General features: G+C 33.5%; 1 protein-coding gene across 2 annotated transcripts; it reads left to right on the forward strand.

The window, feature by feature from the left end:
- Window positions 1–444: 444 nt before the first annotated feature.
- On the forward strand, window positions 445–16,216 carry Smp_058360.1 (putative chloride channel protein; the record flags this gene model as incomplete). Of its 2 annotated transcripts, XM_018789351.1 has the most annotated exons (12): window positions 445–633; window positions 667–1,053; window positions 3,345–3,455; window positions 3,982–4,100; window positions 4,418–4,556; window positions 6,010–6,241; window positions 6,986–7,194; window positions 7,310–7,588; window positions 8,965–9,051; window positions 10,528–10,617; window positions 13,690–13,770; window positions 15,658–16,216. In XM_018789351.1, 12 exons carry the CDS (start codon window positions 445–447, stop codon window positions 15,757–15,759), a joined length of 2,025 nt encoding a protein of 674 aa, XP_018654804.1. In that variant the 3' UTR covers window positions 15,760–16,216. The 2 variants fall into 2 exon arrangements, with proteins under 2 accessions (XP_018654804.1, XP_018654803.1); XM_018789352.1 differs by lacking the exons at window positions 8,965–9,051; window positions 10,528–10,617; window positions 13,690–13,770; window positions 15,658–16,216 and having other exon boundaries at window positions 7,310–7,876.
- Between the last annotated feature and the right edge of the window lie 3,706 nt (window positions 16,217–19,922).

The raw sequence follows: 19,922 nt of genomic DNA on the forward strand, positions 1-19,922 counted from the left end.
TGGGCATTTCTAGCGATGTGGAGGTATTATATGTGACCTAGAATAGCAAAAGAAGCATTTTCGGCTCTAGGATACTCAAGCCTTTCATAGAAACTATACATCACGACGCAGCTCTACAGGCGTTCTGTCTTTCACTAATGACGACTTACATCCTGAAATCTTACTTGACCAGGGCATCGAGGTAGGTCTCACTCCACGAAACATTCGGCTTTAGGGTTTTGATTATGATCCTGTTCAGAATAGAATATTCACTGACGAAGGGGCACGAAGGGTGTCTTATGTAACACAGATTATAGTTAATCACACTTTACAGGGCAGCATCTTTAGAGGAGCCTTGCTGAGACATTCAGTACTATTCTTCATAGGCGTGTTTACAGGACTTTCTGCCTGTGTGATTGATTATGCTATTGAAAACATCTCGAAGTATAAGTATAAATCTGTTTCATGGCGTATCCTTTTTATAATCGACATACAGGCACAGACGACACTCCAACAAACTGTCTTCTTCCCTTAACCAACGTAGTTATCATTCATTATTCACATTCTCTCTGGATTTCTGTCCCGGGATTTTTGTGGTGTGCTGTCAATTCTTTCCTCACAGGTGTAGCAGCTATGCTGGTCGTCTTTCTAGCTGTATGTCAAGTTTCTGACTAAGTATTTTTGTAGCCAGTTGCTTCTGGAAGCGGAATCCCGCAAATTAAATGTTATCTTAATGGTCTTAATATTCCTCGTGTTATGCGATGCCTCACTATGATCGTAAAGGGTGTTGGTGTTATTTTGGCAGTGTCTGGGGGTTTGGCTGTTGGAAAAGAGGGACCTATGATACATATTGGCTCGGTGATTGCTGCAGGATTATCACAAGGGCGCTTGCGATTTTTTAAATTTTCCTTGGGCTGCTTGAAGATTTTTAGAAATGACCAAGAAAAACGTGATTTTGTCAGTGCCGGCGCGGCTGCCGGGGTTGCAGCTGCTTTTGGAGCACCTGTAGGTGGTCTGTTATTTTCCCTTGAAGAAGGCGCCAGTTTTGTTTATCAAAGATTAACATGGACTATAGTGAGTTATTGTTCGTTTTTGCCATTAGGTTTTCTACCCCCAATTTTTATTTATGTCAAGCTGTTTTCATCAGTTGGTTTTCATTAGATATTGTCAGTAGACAGTGGACCTTGTCATGTTTGTAATAATCGCAGCGGTTATATTTTGAATTGTCCCAACATTTCATGTGACACCGTAGACCATTCTTCAGAGAAATAGTAAAGTTCATTATTTTAGGTTGATAGATTCAAAAATGATTCTGTATTTAACACTTGTCCAGTCACGTCTATGTGTTGGTTTTGTATGTATCTAAAGTGTGAGTCATTCGATACAAATATGTCCAAAATTTGCCTCGCGATGACCCATAGTACTGTATTTCATTATCATTAAAACCAAATGAACAAAAGAACCTTTGGTTACTGCTGTAGTCATATCAATGTTCTGTTCATCACAAAACTCAAACAAAATTTGAGTTAAATAGCTTGTCAGTGTTCATTCAAAAGTAATCGGGGTTTATGTTGTCAAGTTAATATAAAGTAACCGGATACAAAACCAAATAAAACAAGTAGTTAAACAATGGAGGTTTCCCCCTTAATATTCACGTTACTGGAATTTTAATTAAAGCAAGTGTCGAAAAGATATTTTCACTTATTGATCAACTGTTACCGTCATGAAGCTAACTTCAACCTACCTTATTCAAGCTAGAGTCTGCCTATATGTGTAGGGCTTCATGTATTTGTTTCTCTCTCAACAAACCCCACCAAATAATTTTGGTTGAATCAAAGTCAATTTGATGCCATTTTGCTATCGAATATAATGTTGTCGCTGATTTGTTCCCAAGCATTTTGCAGTCTTCTGAGGATTCAAAAGTATTTTGTAAGCATTTTCTATGTTCACTTTGTTATTTGATTAGCTGCTAGGACGTTTCATTCAGTGCGCATCACGACACTCATCACATATAAATTCGTGCACGTTTTTTGTTCATCCTTTGAAACCGCATTATTAACTTTCACGAATACATACCTGATAGTATCACTGGTACAAAAATAAACCTTTAGATCTTGTTTGAAGTCCTTACAATTATCTTTATTCAGTGTTTTTTCCAATTTAGAATGTCACTAATCATCTCGTACCGTAATACCGAAAATAACCATTTTTTAATAAGGTGGAGTGATACCTGACTCAGACTGCTGTACTTTAATCTCAGACCTGTGATAGCATTAGTCCAGTATCATTTGTTTTCAAGTTTCTTAGAAGGGATATTTTTTAGGAAAGTTAAATGTCGCCTATGAATCTCCAGCACTCTGATTTAACAACAGCTGTTTTCCTCGTCGCTCAAATCCGCCTATCTCCCTCTTTCAAAGATTTCTCTGACTTCATGTTAACTAATGACACTGAAGATCTAAGCTCACGAGATGTTATTTCATGTCTTATATAACCGTACTGCGAATTGATTTTTCGTGCTCCCAGTTCTCTTAACATATCAAACCGGACAAGAGACCAATGAAGTTCATTCCAACAAGCTTCAAACATAATATTGAACAGAAATAAGAATAATCCTACACAGGTCTAATAAACGGGCGTAAGCGCTAGTGAAATATAAGCAAAAGATATAGTGAATTCAGCCATATCATGTTAATTTGTGAATTAAAGTAATAAGCAACTTGGAGAGAATTAGGGCAGAAGGACCTGGATGCTGGTTCTGCATCACCCGCTATGTTCGCTACGGGATACATTTGAAGTTGGAGGTACTTCCATCTGATCAGTTTCAATTGTCAATCATCCCAGTATACAAAAGATACAAACTGAAGTTGGTCAACATGTGTTGAATTCTGATATTATGTTGTCTATTTAAAATTGCCAACAATCGGACCATTGTTTATTCGGCAAAGTGAACTTTAAAATATTAATAGTTATCAGGTTAAGTTGCCATAAACACGTTTCAAGCTGAATTTCCAAATGACAAAGCTTCCATAAGAACTATCTTACATGATAATTGGTGAGATACATTTCATGCGTTATGTAAAGTTGGAATAGGTAATAACTCCTCTTAATATTACGAAAATAAAAGTATTAGTCTATAAGAATGTGTTCATTGGTATTACATAAACATATAGCATCTCATATAAAGACACTGACTTGAATCTATCACCTAGAAAACAATTAATCGTTAAATGGTGTTGAGTATTATGATTCTTTTGTACACCCTCCGAGTGTTAGGATGTATATTTCGTACTAGTTTATGTAGGTAGATTGGGAATTCTGTCACAAGTTCATAATATCATTGTACCAATAAAACTTTGTTCTTGTAGCTCTTTGCATCAATGGTCTCGATGTTTACTTTGGCTTTGTTCAAATCGCTGACTCGTACCCATGTGTTCAAATTTACTCCTGGTGGTCTTGTAAGCTTTGGTACCTTTGATGTAAGTTATATCCCTTGATTTATTTAATAATTACATTTATTTATGACATATACCTCATGACAATCATCATTTGTCGGTTCGCCTGACTTTCTGATCGTATCAAGCAAAATATTATGTTTTCACTTATATTCATTGTCTTATTTCCTAGAAAAATTACCAACCAGTTCTAAGTTTTAAATCTTCTGATAATCATTGCACTCCATGAAAATCTTTTTTAATGAGATATTTCTAAAAGTAAATACCCGTTTCGCTCATCATAATAGAAGCTATTCATTATAGCATAGATTTATCGTTTATTATTGATCACTTCATCTCGTCCAAAAAACTTCTATCTATTGGATTTCGGATCTAGAATTCAATTTGTCACATGTTATTTTTCATTGTTTATAAAGGTTCAAAGCTAATGTAGTTAGCTAAGAAATTGACTTCGGATTATTGTTCATATTCATATGTCATTTATACTGTAGTATTTTCTTTTCATATAACTAATGTTATCTGTTTTTATTTTTGTGTCTTCTTGGTCTAGTCATTAAATGATTACAATGCCTATGAAATTCTTATGTTTTTACTAATGGGTCTAATTGGTGGATTATCTGGAGCGTTGTTTGTGAAAGCTAATTCAGTCCTAACAAGATATAGGCAAAAGTAAGCAAACATTTGTAAGCACTTCATCACTTGTCGTAAAGTTATTCAAGTATGAGGATGATTTATAAGGTTAACGTTACGACCGATGATCCTTTTCTGGTAGGACTTTGTTACTTAATTCTAATTTGTTCAATATAACTGAGATTTCTAGACAAAATACTATCCGTGGTTGTAGTAACCGTTAATACGTAAAATTGTTAAGTAGTCATAAAGGTTTTTTATATTAGTTGTTCGATCCGACATTACATTTTTGTGTATATCATGTTAGCATGTTTGGAAACATTTGGGACTGAATAATTCCTTTTTCTTTGTTTCAGGAACATTACAACAAAATATAACAAGATTATAGAAGCCATTCTTGTTAGTTCGTTAACTACCACTTTATGTTTTTCAATAATGTGGGCTGTTCGTGATTGTAGTCCATTAGCATATACTAGCAGTTCTTTCCCTCTCAAGGTACGTTTTTCTCCCGTTGATTCAGTCATTAATTTATTGTTTTATTAAAAATGTTCGACTGATATAAAGTTGATTTTTAAACGCTAATATATTTTTCACTATTTACGATGGAGTGGGTAAGTGGAAATCGTTTAATATTTGTTTAAGTCTGTGAATTCAAATCAAAGTGGATGGTACGAAAACTTACGTTAATACTGGGTTACGTTATAAATTGGTTGATATTGGTTACGACAGTGTTTTATCCAGTTGTAGTGGTTTTAGAGATTTTACTTTGAAGTTGAGCACTTTAATATGCAAGGAGAGGTAGATATAAGATACTTTAGGTACTCTATGAGTATCGAGGTTTATTTCTCTGACACTGATCTATGATAATGACCAGGTGTAGTTATTGTTAATTAATTCTGATTAATTCTTAATTTTAAAATCCATTTCATGAAAATAGTTTAGGTTGTATATTTGTCTTGAGGCCTCTATCGTACAAGGTAATTAAAAAAAACCGTATCTCTTTGATCAGGATTTGTTATAATGGTGATAGTTACCATATTAAATTTATTTAGCCTTTTACAGATGATGATAAACTGTCCTGGCTATAACTACGGAACACTTCTGTCCACATATGCTGCATATCAGATGCTCATATTCAGGATTTCTGTGAATTACTGAGCATACGCAGTCCATCTGGTGGTTCAAAAGTTTTTTCCATATCCCTATGCCCAAGGACAACAATCTGTCAAAGTATCAATGGTACTTTTTGTTTACACAAAACACTAGAGAAAAAGTAACACTAGTTGACCAAATCACTATTCATATTCATACTGTTAGACTAGAGGGTTTGATTTATATTAGAAACAAGTGGCAGGAGGTATAAACACTTACTATCTTTCAAAATGTTCCAACCAATCATAGCAAAGATTCATTCAAGGATTAATTCTACTACCAACTAAATGATCCCAACTGAGGGTGAAAAACGGTTATCTCGGTATTAACTGTGGTTTGAACACAAGTTAGGAATCTAGAGTCAGCAAAGTCATTTATATGACCAACGAAAGTCTTTTCATCCGGGTTTACACTAACGATTTTGCAGCAAAGCTGATGTTACTCGACTCAAGACAGAAACAAACTAATTCTTAGATGGAAGTTGATTTCACACCCAAACGCTAGATTAAGTATATTACAGCTTAGTTTTTAAGCGTTCACAGTGCACTGACAAATTCAAATCAAACTACCATAAACAATTTTGTTATAAGTAATAATTTCATATCTTAATGTTACATGCTTTCGCTTGGCTTTTATTTGAAAGTCTAGAAAATATGCTGATTACTAACATATTTGTTACTAGTTGAAATTATAAACTTGTCAACACGGAATGAATTCTATTTTTCGACGTATTAAGTTCTTGACTGGTCATATAAGAGGTTTATTAATTTCCCCTTTATATTCTCCGTATAAAAAGATGATGTGTGCGGACAACGAGTTTAATTCAATTTCCTCACTATTATTTTCAACACCTGAACGTTCTCTCCGAACTCTGCTTCACGATCCTCCAATGACATACAGTATTTCAGTATTAACCATATTTGTGCTCGTATACTATTTCTTGGCTTGTATTACGTATGGTTTGTCTGTTCCTGCTGGTCTATTCATACCGTCTTTGTTGATTGGTGCTGGCTGGGGCCGAATCATAGGTTAGTGGTTATTTCATAAATTCCCACTTTATATGTGAAATTAATACAACTAGTACATCACCTATAAAGCATATCCCACCGTCTCCTTGATATATAGAAAGTCTTTGTACTAGGAAGTAATAATCAAGGTAACGTATATTTTAAACTCCGAAACGAACAGTACAGTGCAAACAGTTAACATATCATAGTATAGGGTAAGATAGTACGTATATATGGTCTACTTTTGTAAACCATATCGATTTAAGCTAATGATTATAGCTGTTCCTAAGATTCTAATATACTAAGTTAAAACTATCGTTTTTGGGAATGTGCTGTGTCAGTAAAACGCTTTAACCATTGCATTTTGAACAACTCATGGGATCAGTTTGTTGTTTTACGCTTGGATAATACGACCGAGCACATACTATTAACACGAGAACAGATTTAACCCTATTTATAGATCGAGTGACAGCGCTTCAACGATGATATAACCGCGCTTAACTAAAAAAGAGATTTAAAGCAGTTAGTCCCTTTGATAAATTTCGATAGTGTAATAAGAAGACAAAGATCATCAGAACTATGTGATATATTAGCGCAATACATTTCGAACAATCTGATCACACATATACTTGTTAAGAACATTTATGTATAAAAATAAAAGGTCAAATTCAAATCAGACTTGTCAACCTGATTAAATTAGTTTTTATTGATTATTTTACTGTACAAACACGTAGTTCGTTTTATTCATTTCTACAATTAATTTAGGTAATTTAATGCATACTGTTGATCCAATTCATTTCTCCGATCCCGGTAAATTCGCACTGATTGGCGCTGCTGCACAATTAGGTGGTATTGTTCGAATGACATTAAGTCTAACAGTTATTCTAATGGAGGCAACAGGAAACGTAATTGTTGGATTACCATTGCTAATGACTTTGACTGTTGCTAAATATATGGGTGATTGTTTAAGCGAAGTGAGTTGTAAAGTTTCTTTTTATTCTATAAATTGATCGATTTGTAGTAGTAGTTCAGTATTACTTTTTCTTGTTTTACTTGGGTTGTTTTTTGTTGACTTTCAATTTATTACAGGGGATCTATGATGAACATATTGGGTTGAATAGTATGGCTTTACTTCCGTGGACACCGCATTCTCTATCTGTAACTAAGAGAGCCTATGACCTGATGTCTAATCCAGTTGTGTATTTATATCCTATCATGCGTGTTAGTGAATTAGTTGAACGGATTGCAAATAATTTACATCATGGATTTCCAGTTGTAGTGGGTTCTACAGATTCATCAAGATTTTCATATGGTACTTTAGTTGGAATGATTTCTTCAGAGCATTTAGCACTACTGTTGCAAAAACGTGTATGTTACCTTTTCTCGTTGTAATTTTCTTTTTCTCTTATCATAATTACCTTTGTTATTGTTGTTTTTGTTCGTTCGATCTGTCGATTTAAGTTGGAGTGGAATACAATCCCGAATCAATATGATACAGCCACTCATACCAACTTTTTTTAAGTGTCTTATTTTCTGTCCATCAAAAGTTTCATTCATGAAAGCTAATTGTTTGTCGTTCTTCTTTTTAAGCTTGTAACAATTTAGTCAGATAAATAGGAAAATGTCTTTAATAAACCAGAAGTTCACGTTTACTTTACCTTACAATGTCACCGAAAGATAAATGCTTCTAAATTTACTATTACATAGAATCATAAAGTTCTGATGAAAACCTCATGTTCACATTCTCAGATTAAGGAAAAGTGTTAATGACAAGACTATGCAGAGAATCTAAAAACGAAATGTGTAAACAAATCGAATGACGAAGTCTGGCGCATATATATTTGGGGCCTCCTTGTACCAATGGTTGTGTGTTTAAATAAACGAAAAAATTAGAAGTGTTGATGCAACTCTTTTGTGGAGATACTAGATTCCCGTAAATCACTTGGTAAACGTCTTATTTTTGTAATTTTATTTCGGAAATATGAATTTCTCGTGTTCTCGCCAAAAGTGCCCATTTTTACCTTCAGATTGTATTTCCCACTTGGAACGACCCTAAATGTCATTGGTCCGTTGCCTCTTTGAATACATTATTTTGTGACGTTCCCCAAGGACATTTTTATGCTGTATATATATGCCTTTGACCTAAAGGTCTGATCCACAAGACAGTAGAGCAACGTTAGGAGATGCAGTCTCATGGTATCCGGTGACTGACAATAAGTTGATATTCCATTTGATTAGTCAGGATCCTGGAGCCCATGTTCACCATTGTTTTGGAATCAAGGTTTTCCAACTAACTCCTCTAGATGGATCCTAAATATCCACCAACTGGGTTAAAGCTTCGGACATTCGCTTTTCTTCCTCTCAACTTCGTAAAGAACACCATTGTCACAAGAAGTCGCTGAGTAGGATTTCCCTGTGAGTGGCTGTATACTTGTGGCCATATGAAAGTATTTGGAGAGGGAAAACGGACTTTTCTCACTTTCTTCTCTACCAGTGCATTCAGGGACTCATTCAGTAGACTTTCAGGTACTTTATTTACCAATGTGGCTGGTATATCTCAAACTACCAAAACTAAGGCAAGTTTTTGAATTTCGTATCAAATTACTCAGATAATTATTTAAGTATATAAGCTACGGTTTCATAACTTGGTAAATTTTTCAATCCATATTTTTCTGGATACAAAATATCACCTTTTTTTGTAAATTCATCTGATTTTCTTCAACTCACAATTTTTGTGTATATAGGTATTTTTATCTAAAGATGGTAATATGGTATATTCATTGACCTATAAAGATTATGATGATGCTTATCCATCCTATCCGAAGTTAGGTGTAAGTCAACATATTTTTTAAAAAAAATTCTTTTCAATAAGATTATCTATTTTGCTTATCGAATGTGATCAGAGTCTCAGAGTGTGTTAATACTTTTAAATGATTTAGTTTATGATAGTTTGCTTGTCGTTTTATGGAATTAAATTTATTTGGTTACTGGGAATCAGTTTAATTTTAAGATAGCTTCTTTTTGGAGAATCATCTTAAAACAAGATGCATTAGATAGATGTTTTGTTTTAGGCTGTGTCAATGTTTGGAGATATAAACCGTCAGATCAAAATTCATTGGTGTATAGATATCGTTGGACAAAAAGGCTTTAAGACTGGCCGTTTGTGTTGTGATTCCTCACAACTGGTAAATCTTAGACTATGATAAAACGACTGTTCAATGCTGCATATTTCTCAGTGGCTTTCCACTAGATCTGAGGAAAAAACTACTACAATTCAGGATATGTTAGATAGCTGTTATTTTCTGATTCTCAGATCACAAATGACATCGATCAGTTTTAATTTTCGTTTGAAAATCTTCAGCCTGCCTTGTATGAATCAAACAGTTTTTATCTCTTATTAGGTATTCCAAAACTTCAGGGAATCAGTACAATTTCGTGCACATCTATTGAGGTCATTGACCATATTTGCATCTATCCTTCTTTTATTTGAAATAATAAATGCTAGTTCACTTTTAAAAACTAAGAAGTTCCATTTATAAAGTAGGGTAATAATTGATGTTAAAGTAGTTCCTGCTGAATATAATTTTAAGCAAGTCCTTCACACTTATGCACCTGTTCGACAACCGGTCTCTCTCGCAACCATTACTGCACAAAATATTTGTCATGAATGCCTCCCACTGTGCTCACTTTCATTCATTATTGTTTGCTGGCATAGAAATATGAAGGGAACGTCACAATTGTATAAGTAAAATAATATTCTTACTCAAAGTCATTAGCCATTGCTTTTGATGTACTGCGTAGTATATGATTGTTTCATGAACCTCTAACTTTCTCTATAGGAACTGACAACATTACATTATCTGCAAAGATCCAATTAGATTAAGTTTTCTTAAATTTCCAATCTAGTAGATGAAATGTAAGTCACTATCGTTAAGCTAAAACCTTGCTGAAATAGAATTTTCTAGGTAAATAACTTTGAATTTCATATACACTCGGTTTTAAAATGTACATTTTGGTTGATCATTTTTGATGCTACTCGACTGTTTAAACTGAAGTTGATTGAACAAGTTTGGAACCGGTGTGTAAAAGCTTTAACGTCTAACCATTGTTTTACTACTGAATTCAAAATATTTAACTCTTTTAACATTATTTAAATAGCTTAGACCGTTTAAATATTAAGAAATATAAAAAATGCAAAAATTTCGATGATAATACACACGTTTTAAAATTATTTTCAAACTGTAAGGCTTGTTCAGAATCCAAGTGTTCTATGTCGGGTTTTTGTGTTTTGTTTTTCATTTTCCTAGGATGTTTTAGCGAATTTGTCATGTGATGATATGGACGCCTACTTAGACTTGAGGCCATACATGTGTGAAGCGCCATACAGTGTCCCAGAGGTAAATCTTTTTTCTTCTAAAAAAGTAATTGTGAAATCTCATCTTCATGCAAACACTTTAATTAACATTGCCCACATGTTTTTTTCGTAAGATGATGGAGTGTTGTGTTTCTTTATAAAAATGAACAATGTTCTGTTAGTTTGTGTGAGATCACAATTTTAATTAACAGTATTCATTTTATCACTGCAAATAGAGCTCGCTACAAAATGAACTTTGTCCGTAGGCTAAAAGCCTAGTTGGTCAACCTTGAGCATTATAAACAGTGGGTTTAGGTTCGAGAATATGTAACTTCTAGTACTACTTCAAGCCCATATGGGTTATTCTAGCCTCCGGACAGACCAATTTGTTTGTTCTTCAGTCACATTTTGACCTTGTCAACCAAATTACTTATTAACCTTGACTGTTTTTATATGAGCGTATTCGTGTATTGCCTACCCTATTCATCATGTCTTTAGCTTACTTCTGTTCGGCTACAAATATTTCATCACGCTTTATCAGATGATATTGGCACACTTGCCTTCTTCGCTTTGCTTTCCAGCTTTCCATTCTAAATGTCTGTTGGAGTAAATGAGTGCCTAAAATAAATTCGTTCAATTTAACCGTTAGTTGGCTTCTTATTACTACCGTCTCACAAACAGGTTTAGTTCAAGTGTAATATACGGTGTTAAACGGGAGATTTATATCTACAGCATATTCATTCGTTCTTTAAATTGGAGTCAGGTCGGCGGGCCACTAAAAATATTTGATATAAAGCTTTCTTCATTTAATCATGTAGATAAATTTTGTTGACGAGTTTCAAACAAACATAGGAAAGAATCATTTCTCCGATAATTTGGAATATTTTTCTTCTATGCGTGCATTAAGAAGAAACTTGTCGTTCTCTGAGCTTTTATATTTGTGATCGTACATGTGTATAAGGTTGACGACCTCATCTACGTCCTCTTCTCATTGTTTACAATGGCGTATGTTTGAACACGGAACATGGAGCTGTAATGTTCGGAGAATGTCATTTTTAGATAATAACTTTGAAACATGTTTAACTAAAGTAAACTAAAAAAAGATTTTTCAGACCGAAATTTCGGACATTTCAAACTGCGCGACAAGTCAGTTTTGGCACATTAGAAGTCGCTTCTTAACTTTACACCAAATTACTCTGTAAATGCTAATGGATCCCTATTGTATCATTATCAGTCATAAAAGAAAAAGGTATTCCTTAGCGTTCACTCGTCCCATTTGTAGTGTCGAAGGTAATGAATAATGCATAATATAATTAGTATCTGGTTTATAATTATTCATTGAGAGTTGTCGAATAAATCAGACAGTAGTTGTATCGTGCATAATAAGCAAACTAACTGTAATGTACAGATGAATGAAGCTATTTTGATAAGAAATCTGATGTATGATTTTCTAGTATTAAAAAATTACTTACAGTTACTTTTTGTCTGTTTTCGACTTGTCTTTTCCTTCAATATCTGAATAGAAATTAAATTTTGAGTAGTAATTATGATAAATGAAATGTAGTCTAACCTAATACGTGGTAAAACATGTATTTTTTCAATAATGGGCACTGTATTTTTCATAGTCATAGCTGTCTGTTTCTTGTGAGTATCCACCTCACTATAACCCCCTAATACGTAAATCAGAATGATTATTATTAACATCTCTGTATAATTTCTAATATTATTTCATTAATTGTTCAGTTTTTGTTAGTCCACTGTGATAGTGACGAATTCACTTTATATGTAGCAATGAGTTTTCAATCCTACGTATTTATTCACGTAATCCCCATGTGGTGTGTATGTCTTTATGCTTAAAGACAGTTTGATAGTTGACAAGGATTTCCTCTTTGTTTAATATATAATAAATTGTATTGTTTCTAAGGTAACTTGTGTGTAAACTTCAGAATACTTCGGTGATGGGTATCGGGAGTTGATGAGATGAGTAATCAGTTGATGATTAGGAATGTGATTTTGGATCATAATGTGAGAATATTTTCATTTAGTTGTGTCAGTGTTATGGCGGTATTTGTAGAATAAGTTATTATTATAGTTGTAATTTTTAAATTTGTCATTTTACAGTTAAGATGCTGTTTTCAAATCTTTATAAGCAAATCCGCATTATGTTCGTCCCTATATTTCAACGGAGCATTGGATCTTTTGATTAAAGATGATTGTTTTGAATTATTAGGATTTTACTTTTTAAGACTGACTTACTTGCACTTAATAGATGTAAGCTACCACCTTTTCTTGAGTTTTTGTGTACCATTCTTTATTTTTGTCAGAAACTTATGTCTTTATTCCCGATTAATTATATCACGTGATACGACTGCCACTTAGAGATATCAACTTATGCCCCCAGACTAATGACGTATAAACCAGTACAATCAGTTCAGAGTCAATTTTGAGTTCTTATTGAACCACCGAGATAGTAGCTTCTCCCTAACCTAGCCGGTTTAGTCCAGAACACCATTATCAGCCTCCGTTATAGAAATCATATATTTAAGACACACTGGGTTTATATACAAACAAACCAGACCTCACCGTACCATAAAATAAAAAATAACAATTATACAGGATCAGGCCAAAAAGTTGCAGTGATTGTGAGAGACTGTTACTAGTAAATTGGGAATATCTTGAGAATAGTGAGTCGTATAATAATAGTCAATAGATCAAATAAAAGCTTATGATAAAAAGAATATGGATATACATATAATATTAGTCCATAAGTAATTTCTAACGGTCACCGTTCATTTGTTCTTCATCGGGATACGACAGAAACTACCTACTTTCTATTTTAAAAAATTAATAATAACTTGGCATTATAACAAAATTGCTACTTTTATTCTGGTAGACATCTTCATATTTGACAACCATAATTCACAATCAGAATAATAAAGTATCCGTATGACTTACGTTTTCCTACTTCAAAACCTGTTGAGTAATTCACTTTGATAAACGATGGATGTCTTGGTCTTTCAATGTTATATTTATTAAATAGAATTTATCTTGTTCAATGATTTTCTAATTTCTGCTACAATTTTATCACGTGAAACATTATCTTCTTTTATTTTAGACTATGACAATGACTCGTGTTTACCATCTTTTCCGTTTACTGGGTCTCCGGCATCTACCAGTCGTTGATAGTCAAAATCAAGTATATCACTAATGTGCTTTTTTGCTCTGTGTATACGTCGAATTCATACCTATAATTACACTTTGAGAGTGTCATGAATTCTATGAAAGGGCTTTTTGTGGATATTATTGTAATTTTAATAGTTGAGGTCATGAGTCATGAAGAGTGTGTGTTTGATTTTATTGAGTAGTTATTTTTTGTGACAAATGACTAACAAGATTATAAAAAAGTGCTTTGTCTATGTCGTCTCTGTTGTGTCCGCGGTCTTACTGCTTATGTATGGAAACGGGAACCGCTGTAATTCTCAAGGAGCAAGGAAGAATACGAAATACTTGTAAAAATGAAGATTTATTACCTCTTCAAAATCACTTCGTCATTAGACCGAAGCACAATAATATAAAATATAGGGGAAAATAAAGAGTTACTGGAAAACACAGTATATATAGTTCACTTGAATTAATATAGGGAATACAAATATCACACTGAACGAAAGTTCACATCTGTTATGTTGAAATAAGTTCATACCTAATTAATACACCAATATTGTACTAATGTCACCTTTCTATCTCGTCACATCAAACAAAGGAAACTAGCGTAACATAAATCCCATCAGTTCAAAGTACCTCATGTTTTAGTGACTAAATTCTGTGGAAGAAAATCAATAGTATGGGATAAAACCATGCAACACTAACTACATAAAATGTTCTGACTGTTGATTTTCTAGTCAATGAATCGTTAGTAATGAAATCTATATTAAATTATGTTACCGAATTTTTCGAAACACTAAGTTCTCTCGTTTCGAATATAATCATACTGATAGTTCTTTGTGAAACTAAGATCAATAGTAAACAATTTGGTAATCTGATTTCCGTTTTATCTACTCGCTAGCTTTCGTACAAGTACCAGGCTGCAGCTTACAACAACTCCATACAATTACTAAATAAAACTATCAAGAAAAGTCCAAATCTATCCGATGCATTTTTTAGCAGCAACTGTTCAGAAAATGCTATCAAAATATGTTTATAGTTCTAAATTATGTGATCATGAAAACTTTTTTGATTTTAGTTAAACAATAATATGGATCTTTACATAACTAGAAAATTGTTATGAATACATTCCGTCATGTTAATAATCATATGAATCCGTTTTCCTGATAGTCAACGCACTGTCATATTAGCAACAACGGTTCGTTCCTCAAAACCATCACTCTATTTACGCAACTGCCTAACCAAGTAAAGACTTATACCTTCACTTTGGGAGTCATGTTCTAGGACCATTTGTACTAACGATTTATATAAATTCGAAGTATATAACCTTAAATTTAAGATTAAATTCATTTTGAAAACCCTTTTTACACTTAGTAGGTGAGAAAATATATATTTGATTTGATCTCTGTCTATCGATTGTATACTGCTAGTTGATGAGTGTATTTGTTTTTCTGATAAACTAACTACTGTTTTTGTATTTATTTCTATCTACAAGTTGTTTACTATGTAGATAATTTTCATTCTACACTTACTAGTTTTGCGACGAGACTATAATTTATGGACGAACCAATCGGAAATAAAATAGCAGCTCTTGGATTTTGGTGCGAAATACATTCATCCACTTAGCTAAATAGCGTTTTGGCATTTTAGCTGATGTCAGTTCATATTGAAAACCTCAAATCTAATTCCTAACCCTAACGATCAACTGCAAATCATAATTTCAATTCCTCACATTGGTTTATAACCCTCATTTAGTCCTAGTTAGTAGGTGGACATTCTCAAGACTACTAAAGCATTTCCGAAAGATCATCCATAAATTATAGTCTCACCTATTTTGTTAAGGTATAACCGTCACATTTATTATTTATGAATGAATTAAACTTACTTTTAATCAATTCGTTCATTTCTACTTTATTTTTAGGTTCGTGGAATCATTACACGAAAAGATTTAAGACGTTTCAAATTCGAATTTGTTAGTGGTGAATATCGTGTGGAAGAATTGATTTTTTCACGTAAAATGTGATCACTACTTAACTTTTATCCCTTTTCTTTTTTTAAAAACAAACAAACATATTTTTTAATTTTTTTTTTTTTGATTTGACATTAACATTGTGTATTTATGCTCATTATCAGTATCAACTAACAGATCCTGATTCTATATGATTGTGGATAAAACATTTATTGAATTAACTGACCTACTACTACCACTACTACTACTACTACTAATAATAATAATAATAATAATTATTATTATTATTATTATTATTTACACATTATTCACTTTTGTATGTTTACTTAATAAATATTATTCTATTATTATTTTGTTTATGGTGATTTATTCATGAGTTTTTTTTGATTTTGTTATTATTTATTTATTAACCCTTCACTTTTTAGATGATCGTTTACTTTTAAATGAATGAAATTTATAATTATTATATCATTTATATTATTTATCTCATATTGTTGCTGAAATCATTAACTTAATATTGTGTATACATATTAAGTGAATAAATTTTATTGTTTTTAACGGTGTTGTTTTTTTTGGGGGGGGGGTTGAATTAATTCAATCAACATTGAATCAATTTGTTAGGAACATAAAAACAGATTATATAAGAACCACTATTTTTCAAAATCCAATTACAAAAGACTAAAAAGTTCATGCCTAGTTCAAAAAGTTATTGAATAATTTTTTCTTTTGAAGAGAATCCACTATCATACGGACTCTGAATTCTTAAACAAATGAATGACATTTTAAAATTTATTAAGTTTCTCCGTAAAGATCGGTCGTGCACAGACCAAATTGCGACACTACGGATCATCGTGGAACGACCAGTTGAGTGGAACTTGTCACTATACATCAACATCATTGACTATGACTAGGCATTTGACAGTGTGGACCGGAGAACATTATGGAAACTTCTTCGACACTATAGAGTTCCTGAGAAGATTGTCAACATCGTCCGGAACTCATACGACGGACTACAGTGCAAAGTCGTGCATGGAGGACAGCTGACAGATGCATTTCCAGTAAGGACCGGAGTCACACAAGGCTGTCTACTCTCCTCCTTCCTCTTTCTTCTGATGACTGACTGGATTATGAAGACGTCGACATGTGAGGGAAAGCACGGCATACAATGAACATCTCACAATCAATTAGACGATTTGGACTTCACAGATAACCTAGCCCTCCTATCCCATACACATGAACTAATACAGACGAGGAAAACAAATATAGCAGCAGCCTCTTCATCAATAGGCTTCAAAATACACAAAGGAAAAAGCAAAATCCTCAATACAACACGGGGAATACTAACCAAATCACATTTGATGACGAAACCCTGGGAGATGTGGGGTCTTCCACGTACCTGGGGAGCATCATTGATGAACAAGGAGGATCTGATGCAGACGTAAAGGCAAGGATTGGCAAAGCAAGGATCGCATTCCTACAATTGAAGAACATATGGAACTCAAACAATATCAAAGTAAGAATCTTCAATACGAACGCCAAGACAGTCCTACTGTACGGATCTGAAACGTGAGGAACTACTACAACCATCGTCGAAATGGTGCAAGTATTTATAAACAGTTGTCTACGCAAAATACTCAACATTCGCTGGTCAGATACCATCACCAACAGTGCTTTATGGGAGAGGAGGGAATTAGGAAAAGGCGTTGGAAGTGGACAGGACATAAATTCAGGAAATCACCCGACTGCATTCCGAAGCAAACGCTAACTTGGAATGGTGAAGGGAAGCGGAAAGCCAAAGAACACATTACGTCGGGAAATAGAAGCAGATATGAAAAGTATGAACAGCAACTGGAAAGGATTACTTAGGACAGAGTTTGATAGAGAATGCTGGTGTGCGGCCTATGCCCCTCCACAAGTGGTAACAGGCGTAAGTAAGTGTCGTGAACGAGAACAAAGGGGGGGACAATCGGATGTATTTGAATACAAAATTACAGAGCGTCTGAGTAAAATCTGATAATCGTACAGTAAATCATATGCAGAAAATCAATCGTCTCCGACTTCACCATTCCTTCATTTCCTCACCAATCATTCTCGTTCTCTTTTCTCCGGTTTGCTTAGCTTTTTGCCTCCAGGCATTATATATATATATATATATATATATATATATATTGTTGGGCTTGGTTACATTATAAGAGTAATAGTAAAATTGTAACAACACTTGTCAACCTATGAAATGTAGTTTTATTGATTATTGTGATATACATATTGTAAATTTATTAGACAATAATTTGAGACTGAATGAGTACTATCATTCATCGTCTGTTATTTATAAATTACAAAATAATAGTTGATAATATAAGTTGGGATCGTGGATGCGCACTGCTGAGGAGTCCCATAATAGGACGAAACGGCCGTCCAGTGCTTCCAGGTTTTCGATGGTGGTCTAGCTTCAATTGACTCATGATTTCAACTGTGAAGATAATATAAGTGTTATTGTTATATCGTATAAGTGCGTGCCCTATTTGTTATATGAACGTGCTGATTCCCGCCAATGAGAGAAGAGCGAATTATCGATCGGAGCTATGATACGTAAAATCGTACGAGCAGTCTTGATTACTTGTCACTCCTCCTTTCTGCCTAGCTCGAACAGTTAAGTCCAGAACACCAATAACAGCCTCGGCAATATGAATTATTATTCACAAACATACTGGGTTTATATACCAACCAAACAGACCATATCGTACCATAAAAAATAGAAAATAACATTTGTACAATAATTGGCCAAATGTGGTTGTTTATAGGGGGAAAGTAATCAATAAACTGATGATAACTCAAGAATCGTATGATAATAGGTCAAAGGTCAAAATAAAGCTAATGATACAACAATTATACAATAGGAAATATACATATTACATTGGTCCATAAATAGTCCTCAAAAGTTATCATTCATAATTCACCAGGTGATATAACAGTTATCATTATGGTTATAGAAAAATATCTACCCTATTGAATACTTTGTTACATTTTAATTGTTGGAGTTATGATTACAGATAAATATGTAGAAATAAGATAAATAATTCAGAAATTATTCACAAGTTTCAAAGATTATGGTTTATTTCATGGATGTTTCATTATAATTCCTGCTATTGACCCATGTGAACATGGGTTAGATACTATTCACCCGGAAAAAAGACTAAGGGACACATTGCTTCGAGAGTTGGAAGCAGATATCAAATGGATGAATAGCAACTGGAAAGAAATGCTTAGGACAGAGTTGGATGAAGAGTGCCGGTGGGTAGCCTATGCTCCTCCACGAGAGGTAACAAGCGTAATTAAATAATCACATGAGAGAATTTTAATTTTAAGAAAATCTTTTTACCAACTGCGTTTAAAAAATACATTCATATTCGTTGCATATGAATTCTGTAGACTTTCTGAATGAATTTACTTGATCGTGATAAAAAGAATATATTTCATGCCTGAATATGTTTGTTTAATATTAAGTGATATAACGTATGGTTTCAAATATTTCATCTCACTCTCGTATAATACGTTAATACAATGATGAGACTAAACACGTTACATCAAAACCAGGATTCATGACCCAGAATCGAGAACAAGGTAAACACTAGATAATACTTTATCCAATACAGTTACAAATAGTCACACTCAGTGTGTCCGGAGTAGAAATCAATTAGAAAGGAAATCACATTTAATAGTCATTGTGTTGCGGTTGTTTGTCAATCATACTATACTTCCACTACTACACACAAACCAAATCTATATATAAATATATTCAGAGGATGCTTAAGATTCGGATAACGGATTACCTGTAATACTTTCGATAGCAAGCTATGACATGAGTTTTGTACTTTTCTGACTCATCAACTGAGTGTGGTTTCACGCAAGTTTTGATATTTACACTTACAGTTCAGATGTTACTAATAACCTCTAACACTAATACCTAACTTAGTAGTAATAAGCATTATTTCTACTCGGTGGGTATGATACTTTTCAATGATTATTATGGATCGTGATCTGCTGCTGGTCATATTTATTGGTTAACCTGATCAATCCCCGTTGATATGTGATTATTAAATGGATTCTTTGATATTCTCTGCTTTTATGAGCTGACTATGTGTTTAGATAGTGGCTAGTAGTGTGATCCATATAACACCTGTTTTCGGTATCACCATTAATATGGGAATATATCCAGT

The sequence above is a fragment of the Schistosoma mansoni genome, chromosome W (genome assembly GCF_000237925.1).
Source record: "Schistosoma mansoni strain Puerto Rico chromosome W, complete genome".
Taxonomy (NCBI): domain Eukaryota; kingdom Metazoa; phylum Platyhelminthes; class Trematoda; order Strigeidida; family Schistosomatidae; genus Schistosoma; species Schistosoma mansoni.